Raw genomic sequence first — 11,175 nt, forward strand, 5'->3', positions numbered from 1 at the left:
GAAATGTCTAACAGTTCATATTGACAGGTCATTTAAAAGGTGGCTAAGATACTGGGTTCCCACATGGCTGACCATGGTTTGAGTCCCAGATTCAGTAGCTTGAAAATAATGCCAATATCCTGAGAGAAGAATGGAGGAGAAGGGATTGTGAAGTAGTCATACCCCATGGGAGATGATTTCTCTCTTTCCTTCTCTCTGTCTCCCTCTATTTCTCTCCAGTGAACATACATGCCCTATGACAAAAACCTTAAAAAAAAGGAAAATAAAGGAAACTATGTGCATGAGTAAATGGAGAAGCAGCAATTACTTTATCAGGCTTGCCCTGTGTATAATGGTTAAGTGCTGTGCTTTGGGAGCCACAAACCACATGGCCAAATTCCAGCCTTGGTGGCTTAAAAATCACATCAGGCATGTGTGCATCTGTGACCAAAATCCTTACAGGATGAAGAAATGCAAGAAAAGGCATTACTTCATGGAAGGGTTCCTCTCTCTTGTCTGTCTTTCTGAGAAAGCACTTGTCCTGTGATTTTTTTTTAATTTTTAAATTAAAAAATAATTCCTAGATTATTAAGAAAATGGAATATGAAGCCTATAAAGGTAATGACTTTGGAAAAGTTATCCACTTGGACAGTCAAGAAACTGTGTTTTGATATGTTTAGAAGAGCTAACTATTTTTGTGACCTGAGGAACATAGAATAGGGAATCTAAAACTAAACAAACACAATCACATGATATTTGATGGACTAATGTTATATATTATTAATAACACCATAATATTAATGTTATTTTATACCACATATATTATTTGATAGAGATGATATTTTTGCCTCAAGAATGGAGGAAATTATTATTGTCTCCAACTTGGGAAAGTTATAATCAATTCCATGTATGATTACGCAGCTACAACTAAATTCCACTTACTAAGCTAAAGACTGAAAATTCAGTAATGAACAATGTGATCATTATTCTCTACCCTAATATTCTGGTAGTAGGAGAAAGCAGACATAAATCAAACAATAGTATGGGTAACAATAATGAAGCTACTGTGTAAATGGGACTAAATGATGTACCTGAGAGAAAAGAACAAGCAACTTTTTAGAAACATATATTTTATATTTTGTTGTTTACATTTGTCATAAATCTTTGTGGAATAAATATGGTTTTTCGAAACATTCATACAGTATATGATAATCAAATCAAGGATATTATTATATACATTGCTTTCAGCAAGGAACTTCCATTCTGTGTCTATTAGATGTTTTATTTAACCCTTTCCATCCACCCCTAACTATCCACTCACCTCCCATACAATCTCTGGTACCTATGCTTTTCCTCCTTACTATTATATCTTTGAATATTTCAATTTCTGCTGTAGAGTGAAGACATAAGGTATATATTGAACAGGGACATATTGCATTTGTCTTTCAGTCTATAACAATTCCCTTCAAGAAGAGAAAACAATCTGAATATTCATCCATTAAACAGAAAGCTTTAGGTAGTAGTTAATATACTGATACTGGTGATAAGTTAGGAGGTGTATGATTAAGAGTGACTTCTGTATATGCAAAAGGTAAACCTACATGTGTTCTAAAGAACTTCCAGCTATACTATTACTCAATATATTCATCCTATTGAAACATCTAGTATGATTATAGAAGTGGAATAATTTATGAATCTCTGCACTATGCCACAGTAAATTTTACATTTCTCTTCAAGATTTCATTTCTCTTATACAAGAAGCTTTTATAAAATTGAGATAAGAGAACCATTAAATTGGAGACCTGCTTTTATGCAATTGAGACATGAAGACTTTCATATGGTGAAAGATTGTCCAGAATTCTTAAATATGTAAAGTCCAAGTTGATCAACATTTCAACAAAATGGAACACTTGGATGATGTAAAAACTGACACTATTCTCATTTATTTCTGCTTGGCTTTCTTTCTTACAGTCTGAAATGGCAGTAGAAATATAAATGATTGTCTTTAAGAAATACCTGCTAGCCCTAGTACCTATGATGCACATTGTACAAGAAAGAGATCTTCTGCTGTAATTTAATTTAGAAAATTTGCAGCTGTACTGAGGTAAGCACCTGATTGTCTTTCCATGTGTCATGTCTCCTCTTAATAACACAAAAATTGAAGTCCTTAGATTTCTCCTTATTGGGATCCCTGGACTGGAGAAGAGTCACCTCTGGATTTCTATCCCTTTCTCATCCGTGTACCTTCTTTCTTTTCTGGGTAACTTTGCCATCCTCTTCTGTATCAAGACGGAGAGAAGCCTCCATGAACCCATGTACTATTTCCTTTCCATGCTTTCCATCTCTGACCTCGGTTTGTCCCTCTCTTCTTTACCCACCACTTTGGGGCTATTCCTGTTTGATGTCCATGAAATTAATGCATCAGCATGCTTTGCCCAGGAGTTTTTTATCCATTTATTTACAGTCACTGAAGCCTCTGTGCTGTCTGTAATGGCATTTGACCGATATGTGGCAATCCACAATCCTTTGAGATACAGCACCATTTTAACCGGTTCCAGAGTTATCAAAACAGGGGTCTTTCTTTCTTCTAAGAATATTCTCTTGATCCTTCCACTGCCCTTTCTCTTGCAACGACTGAGATACTGTCACCGAAACCTGCTCTCACATTCCTACTGTCTCCACCAGGATGTCATGAAGCTGGCATGCTCTGACAACAGGGTCAATGTTATCTATGGACTCTGTGCTGCGCTTTCTACCATGCTGGACTTGGTGTTTATTACGTTCTCATATGTAATGATTTTAAAGACAGTGCTGGGCATTGCAACCCCCAGGGAACAGTTCAAGGCCCTCAACACCTGCATCTCTCACATCTGTGCCGTGCTGATCTTCTATGTGCCCATGCTGAGTGCAGCCATGCTTCACCGCTTTGGCAGGAATGTGTCTCCTATGATCCATATCCTCATGGCTGATATATTCCTTCTGGTGCCACCCTTGATGAATCCCATTGTGTACTGCGTGAAAACCCGGCAAATTCGAGAAAAGGTTGTAGAGAAATTTTGTCCAAAAAGAAGCTGATGTTGATCAAAGGGATGAAAAATGGAATAAATGTATGTGTAATAACTGAGTAAACTTTGTTTAGCTGGGAGAAAGCACGATGTAGCAGAATAGTCTTGGTTTTATAGTCAGATCTCATAGAACGAATAGCTTTTTTAAATTAACATGTAAGAACCATACCTATTTGTAGGGGTACAGTGTGATTTTCAGAGCACTTGCATTACTGCTCTTCCACAGATGTCAGGATGACTTTCACTTCTTTAAATCACCTAATTATAACCATATATTTAAGAAGCATCTTTTTTGTATAATTTCAAAAAAATCTAGAAAATAATTCCCTGTGTTTCCCAGTATTTTATCCAGGAAAGGTCATAGTTTTGTTGTGAACTCTTCCCTAATCATCTCCAGCTAAGAATGATACCTAAACTTCTCCTGAACATTAACTTATCTTTATTGATCATTTTACATATGTGTATTACTTTTATGATTCTAGAATCCCAGGTATTGTTTGTGTATAGTAACTTACTTCCTAGAGCACCTTATACAATTATTCTGTGTTAGAATATGAGCTCTAGGGGACCAATGATTGCTTGTCTTACTGACTCCTTCATTCCAGCTGCTGGCCTAGGGAGCAACTTGTCTTATGCACTCAAGGATGTTATGTAACTATCAAGCATTGAAAGAACACACACACACACATATATATATTTCCAGAACTCACTCACACTGTCATGCTCAATCTTCAATTTATTTTTTAATTTTTAATTTTATTTTACTTTATACATTCAATCACGTTATTTAGCTTACAGAGTGAATATTCCAACATGTGAACATTTCTCCCTAGTCCAGTTGATAAAACTATAAAATTATCTTCCCTCTCTATTTTTCTTCTAAATGTCCTTCCTCAGACTCTACTCTTTTTATACACCAACATTTCAGTTTTCTGTTAACATTTTGAGAAAGTCCTGCATACTTTAACACGATAGGAAAAATAAATTCCTTGTGGCTCATTCATGTCTTCATTGTTGTTTCTATTTACTCAACACAGGAGTCAATGCCAATATGTCTGTCTTTGATTATAAACAAAGCAATGCTGTTTCAGTTGTATAATGCTATGAATAAATATACTTAATAAAGATGTTGACAGGATAAAGAGAGAGTAAAAATGTTTACTTTTTACCAAAGAAAGCTTTGAGAATAGAATTCTGACAACCTTTCCTATTCTAAGATACTTTCTAAGGGGCCTACGGTAGTCACCTCTACTGACATTAATTTTGCTGTTGCAGACCACGTTGGTCCAGTGATTCTGAGATGCTCCCTACCTAGCATCCTGGCATAGCATTATTAAACACACAGCAAGGACTTACCTCTGTTAAAGTTGAACATTGGCATTCTTTTTGCTGACTCTAAATAAAATTATCTTCCCTCTCTATTTTTCTTCTAAATGTCCTTCCTCAGACTCTACTCTTTTTATACACCAACATTTCAGTTTTCTGTTAACATTTTGAGAAAGTCCTGCATACTTTAACACGATAGGAAAAATAAATTCCTTGTGGCTCATTCATGTCTTCATTGTTGTTTCTATTTACTCAACACAGGAGTCAATGCCAATATGTCTGTCTTTGTCACTCACACTGTCATGCTCAATCTTCAATTTATTTTTTAATTTTTAATTTTATTTTACTTTATACATTCAATCACGTTATTTAGCTTACAGAGTGAATATTCCAACATGTGAACATTTCTCCCTAGTCCAGTTGATAAAACTATAAAATTATCTTCCCTCTCTATTTTTCTTCTAAATGTCCTTCCTCAGACTCTACTCTTTTTATACACCAACATTTCAGTTTTCTGTTAACATTTTGAGAAAGTCCTGCATACTTTAACACGATAGGAAAAATAAATTCCTTGTGGCTCATTCATGTCTTCATTGTTGTTTCTATTTACTCAACACAGGAGTCAATGCCAATATGTCTGTCTTTGATTATAAACAAAGCAATGCTGTTTCAGTTGTATAATGCTATGAATAAATATACTTAATAAAGATGTTGACAGGATAAAGAGAGAGTAAAAATGTTTACTTTTTACCAAAGAAAGCTTTGAGAATAGAATTCTGACAACCTTTCCTATTCTAAGATACTTTCTAAGGGGCCTACGGTAGTCACCTCTACTGACATTAATTTTGCTGTTGCAGACCACGTTGGTCCAGTGATTCTGAGATGCTCCCTACCTAGCATCCTGGCATAGCATTATTAAACACACAGCAAGGACTTACCTCTGTTAAAGTTGAACATTGGCATTCTTTTTGCTGACTCTAAGTCTTTCGAAAACAAAGACTGTCCTTTTAGCCAATTGCTAAAGTGAGAATTTCTAAACCAACCTATAAGCTATAAGCTTACACTTCTAAACATCCCTCCTTTTTGGGCCAGGCTATTAAAACATTACTTATGCTGATTTCCAACTTTGTCTGTGCCTCCTGCTCTCAGAACTAAATCAATAACTGCTGCATTTGAACACCCTGAAAACACTTTTGTATCCCAGGCCGTGTTCAACTATGTGCTTGGAAAAAAAACTGTACTGTCATTTCTACTGAGCTTGGCCATTCCTGTCAATGGCAGTGAGTGAAGTTAAGAGGGAAGAGAGGTTGAAAGAGTGATGTTAGGACTCTCAGACTTAAAACAAGTCAACTGCAAGGAAGATAAGATTTTATTACTTGGAACCATTTTCTATAAAACCACATAAAAACCACACCAAACTTAGTGACTGAAAATAGCAATTATTTATTGATTCCTAGTTTTCCAATTTGTTCAGGACTCCTCAGGGATACCTCTTGGCCTCTTCATCTGGCTTGGGCTTCTAAGGGCATAAAAACTGGATTCCAAAGAAGAGTTCCAAACTAAAGAGTGTTCTAAAAAGCAGGATGGAAGCTTCTAGTTGTTAAAGACTATGCCTGGGACAGGTGTAAGGTCATTTCTACTGCATCTATTGGTTATACACTAACAGTATCATCTCAGATTCAAAGGAAGAAGAAAATAATTTCACCTCTTAAAAGAGAAGTGATAAATAATTTGGAGCTGCCTCTAAACCAACACAGTCCAGAATTACTTTTTTTTTTTTTTTTAGTTTGATGATCAATTTCATAAATGGCAAACCATGAATTAGTATAGATCTTCACTGGTGTGCCTTCATTTGCTAATCACTAGATGGCCATCCTAGGATTGTTCAGAATGGTACAATGGTAACTACCACCTCAGCTGATCACCAAATGTAATGTGGAATGATATTACCTTGCATTCCTGTTAAGCTCCCACATCTATTTCTCTCTGTAGACAAACATGTCCAGCTCTTTTGACTCCTTATTCTACTCCACATATCCATGCTGCCTAATTTGAAGACAAGAAAATAAATTATCTCCACCTTTTACCACTTGGATAAAGGCTTTTGTCTACAGTCTTCCAGTTTATTGCATTCTGTCCTCTAAGATAAATGCTAAGCCCCTCTATCAAAACTACCTAAGCCCCTAAAACTAAATTTTATATCTTCATTTTTTCCAAAGACTCTACTGCACCTTCTATCTTTCTGGGTTTTTGTTTTGTTTTGTATATTTTTATTCCCCCTCCCCATTTTTCTGGTAATAGTTATTATCATCCAATCTATAAATAGGGTTGTTTTGAAATAAAATAATTTTAAGACTTATATGCCATCACTATCTTCCTTTTTTTTTTTTTTTTGGAGAGATTTTCACTGTAGGGCGCGTGCGCTTGCCAGACAGACAGAGAGAGACATAGAGACAGAAAGCGAGAAATCACCCCCCAGGGGGGATGGTCACGCCGCAATCCCTTCTCCGCCATTCTCCTCTCGGGATCTTGGGCACGCATGCACACGCGCCTGGCGTGAGTTTTAAGCCACTGGGTCCGGGACACGAACCGCGGTCGACTACGTGGGAGTCCAGCGACATAGCCATTACGCTAACTGCTGGTTCCCTATGCCATCACTATCTTAACTTTCTCAGTACTTATTAATTCTTTATTGTTTTAATGTATTTTAAATAATTAATTAAGATAAATCTATATAAATCAATATCTATATACCACATGAACAATTTAACACAAATTCATATTGAGCTTGTTTTATTTTTTTCTTTTATTTCTTGGAGGTTTTTGTTTTGTTTTGTTTCAATTTGCCAGAAGGCTCCAGCTCTTGCTTGAAAAAGCTAGGGAGAGGGAAAGTAAGAAAGTATCCCTCTGGAGGCACAGTCATGTCACAATCTCTTGTCCTCCATTTCTCCACACTTTTGGGATTTTTGGCCATATACACCCATGCGGCCAACATATTTTTCAAATCTTTGGTTTTGGGCCTTGAGCTGTACAATCAGCCATTTGAGATTTACCTATCCTAATCACCAGGCACAGGGGTGGCCCTGCTCATTCTTTTCTTTTCTCTATCTATTCTCCAGACCGAAGAAAATCAGTTTAGCCCTTGGGCAACTAGTATTAATAGGTAACAAGGTTTCTTAAAAGATGTACTCCCAACATTAGAGACAGGAAAATACTAAATATGATGTTTGCCAATCCAGGAGATAAATGACAATCACTCATCTAGACCCTCTGTGAAAGATTTTTATAGGGACCAGCAGTTAGCGTAATGGCTATGTCGCTGGACTCCCATGTAGTTGACAGTGGTTCGCATCCTGGACCCAGTGACTTAAAGCTCACGCTGAGCGCGTGTGCATGCGTGCCCAGGATCCCGAGAGGAGAATGGAGGAGAAGGGATTGCAGCATGGCCATCCTCCCTGGGGGGTGATTTCTCGCTTTCTGTCTGTCTCTCTCTGTCTGTCTGGGGAGCGCACACGCCCTATAGCAAAAACCACTCCCAAAAAAGAGAGTTTTACATAGGGTCTCATTCAAAATCCTCTACAGCCTTGTCTCACACTTAACTCCATACTTAACAATCATAGAATGACAAAGTAATTTGGGGCCCACAGATGGCATGAAGGTTAAGACAACTGGATCCCACAAGGGCAACAGCACAGTTCAAGGTCCAAATCCAACTTGGAAAACACACCAGGCACAAGCATGCCCAAAATCCTGAGAAGAGAATGGAGGATAAGAGATTGTGGTATGGCCATTCCTCCTGAGAGGTTCTTTCTCACATTATCTCTTTCTCCTTCTGTCCCTGTTTTCAGCAAGTGCACATGGCATACAGAAGGAAAATAAACAAATGAAATAGTAATTGATAGAACTAATATTGAAGAACATTTGTATTTTAGGCCTACTTTCAATAGCCTCTCTCTTTCTCTTCCTCTTCTTCTCTCTTTTAGATAAATATATATTTACCTTTCTATTACATTTTTTCAATATTATTTAACTTTTACCTAGCCTTACAAATTATCTCTAGTTTTGTCTATACTTTTGGTTTTATTTTTCTTATGTCTTAAAACACCTTAACTTTTCTTTACTAATTAAAACATTTAGGTTAGTAATTAGACACTTTTGCATGTAAAAAATAAATAAACAAATAAAATTATATCTTTATATAGTATTTGTTAACTTATGAATGTTTTATATTTGTTGGTCAGTAAAATAATATTAATTTTAAAAACTATTTTTGAGGAGCCAGACAGTGGCATAAGAAGAAAATGTGATGCTCTGCAAGCTGATCCACATGAGAAGATTCCAGGTTCACATCTGGAGACCTCCCCGAGTACTCTGGGCACATATGCCCATGATCCAGAGTTAGCTGAAGCTGGAGATGGGTCAAGTTGAGGGTGCTTTCTCTGTTTGTCTGTCTCTCTCACTCATGAAAGAAACAGATAAGCTTTCTTAAAATAAAACTTTTTTCTTTCTTTGTTTATATGTTTTTATTATTATTCATACATTAAACCTCTATACATCATTTAGATTGTGAAGAGACTTTACCCAGCATGATATATACCTCAGTCCAGCCCAGTCAAGACCACCATACACATCCTCATCAGGATAATAAACCTTATCTGTGTCCCACAAGTGTCTTACCTCTCCATTTTCCCCCTAAATTTCCTACGCTCTACCCCTCTCACACTCTCTTTCCACTTTGTCTCTGGTGTCCATTACAGTTTTTAATACTTTCATGTTCTCTAGTCTTTCAGTCTCTACCACAGAGTGCAGACAATCAGTATATGTTAAGTGAAGATATGCAATGTTTCTCTTTCATAACCTGACTTGCTTCATTCAGCAACAAATCTTCCATATTCGCCTACTTTCTATCAAATTCCACGGCCTTGTTGTTTTGTATGGTTAAATAGTATTCCATAGAGTATATGTGCCACAATTAAAACTATTTTTGTTATAAAACATTCTCTAAAAGTAATCTATATTCATGCATAAATTATATTTAAAAGTTTTGAATTACCAAGTCATTTCAATTTGCTAAAAACTCCAAATCTAAATTGTTTGGTAATCCAATTTCTCAACACTTTGATTAAAGATATTTAACCTATTTTCAGCAAAATACAAATCAGGAATTAAAAGGAGGAAGGAAGGAAGAAAGGAAGGAAGAGAGAAATGGGAAAGAAAGAAAAAAAAGAAAGAATGAAAATGAGAGAGAAAGAAAGAGAAAGAAAGGAAAAGAAAGAAGGAAGAAAGAAAGGAAAGGAAGGAAGGAAGGAAGAAAAGAGGAAAGAAACATAGAAAGAAAAAGAAAGAAAAGAAAGAAGTTGGATTCTCTAGGAAGCAGATGCTGGGACTGAGTTAATAATGCAAAGGGTATATGTGATAGAGAAGGTGAGACTCAGGATTGAGTAGATGGAGCCATTAAATCATGATTCAGAAATGACAATGTATCTGCCATCCCAAATGGGAGCTTTAACCCAAAAGTGCTTAATAGAAGAGTTCCATAGAACTCCTCTACACCACCAGTTTGCTTCTTTACTGAGTCACCCAAAGAAGAGCGTGACTTTGGCTAAGAATTGGAGCTGAAGCACTCCCCAACTAACCACCTTCTTTACTACTAGGCAACATGTTATTTCTTCAAGTAGGATCTGAGCAGTGCACCTTCACTTTCATCACACCAAATTAGACTGACCTACCAAGTAGTATTTCAGATGTTCTAGCATCTTTCAAATTTGATTATCTATGATCAGCTAAAAAGAAAATGTGTACTCTAATGCTGGAGTTCTTTTATTTATTTATTTGTCAGAGGGCAAGTGTGCTTGCCAAAGACAAAGACAGGAGAAAAGTGAAAAAGTACTCCACCATGGATGGTCCCACACCACAAACCCTTTTCCTCCATTTCTGTCTCCTTTTGGGATTTTTGGGCACACACACATACAAGCCCAGAGTGTTTTTCCACATGTCAGGTCCAGAATTTAAATCACATAGTGGACCATGTGGGATCCAGCCACCTTAACCACCAGGTCACCAACTTTATCACAAAAATTTCCTAATTAATTTACTTTATTTTAACATTATTTTTCATTTTTTTAAAGAGTGATATTTTTTCTATAGGTCGTATATGCTTTCCAGAGAGACAGAGATACAGAAAGCAAGAAATTACCTCCAGGTGAGATGGGCACACTGCAATCCTTTCTCCTCCATTCTCCTCTCGGGATTTTGGGCATGCAAACACATGTGCCTGGCATGAGTTTCAAGCCTCAGGGTCTGGTACTCAAACCTCGGTTGACTACATGGGAGTCCAGTGATATAACCATTGCTGGTCCTTTACTTTAAATATGTACATAAAATCAAATGGGGCTGACCCCATCACATAGAGTTTAAGGAAGCCAGATCTCACGTAGAAAACTGTGATACAGATCTCAGCCCTAAAAGCTTGAAAAACATGCTCAGCACCTATGCGTTCATGCCCAAAAACCCCACTACTATGGAGAAACCAAGAAGAGAGGTTGTGATGTGACCACGCCCCACTGGGGTTTGATCCATCCCACCACTGCGTATGCCCTCTGGCAATTAAAAAAAGAAACTACCCAAACCAAAATGAATTAGAATTATCTGACTATAATAATAAATTATGTTTGCAACATAATCATTCCAAGAACATTTATAAACAAAAAGCTATTTTTAATTTGATAAGAACAGTTTTTTTTATCAGATTGCTATCCTCTAACAAAATATGCATTTGTATCATTACTACATTTATATATACATA

At 36.6% G+C, this 11,175-nt stretch overlaps 1 protein-coding gene across 1 annotated transcript; it reads left to right on the forward strand.

The window, feature by feature from the left end:
* Window positions 1-2,097: 2,097 nt before the first annotated feature.
* On the forward strand, window positions 2,098-3,054 carry LOC102473404 (olfactory receptor 51A4). The gene has a single exon (XM_006166446.2). It carries the CDS (start codon window positions 2,113-2,115, stop codon window positions 3,052-3,054), a length of 942 nt encoding a protein of 313 aa, XP_006166508.1. The 5' UTR covers window positions 2,098-2,112.
* Window positions 3,055-11,175: the final 8,121 nt, after the last annotated feature.

This window comes from Tupaia chinensis, unplaced genomic scaffold (genome assembly GCF_000334495.1).
Source record: "Tupaia chinensis unplaced genomic scaffold, TupChi_1.0 Scaffold144260_1, whole genome shotgun sequence".
Lineage (NCBI taxonomy): Eukaryota > Metazoa > Chordata > Mammalia > Scandentia > Tupaiidae > Tupaia > Tupaia belangeri.

Excerpts from the sequence above, each read along its gene's own strand:
- LOC102473404 (XM_006166446.2), top strand. The coding sequence starts at position 2,113 with ATGTCTCCTCTTAATAACACAAAAATTGAAGTCCTTAGATTTCTCCTT.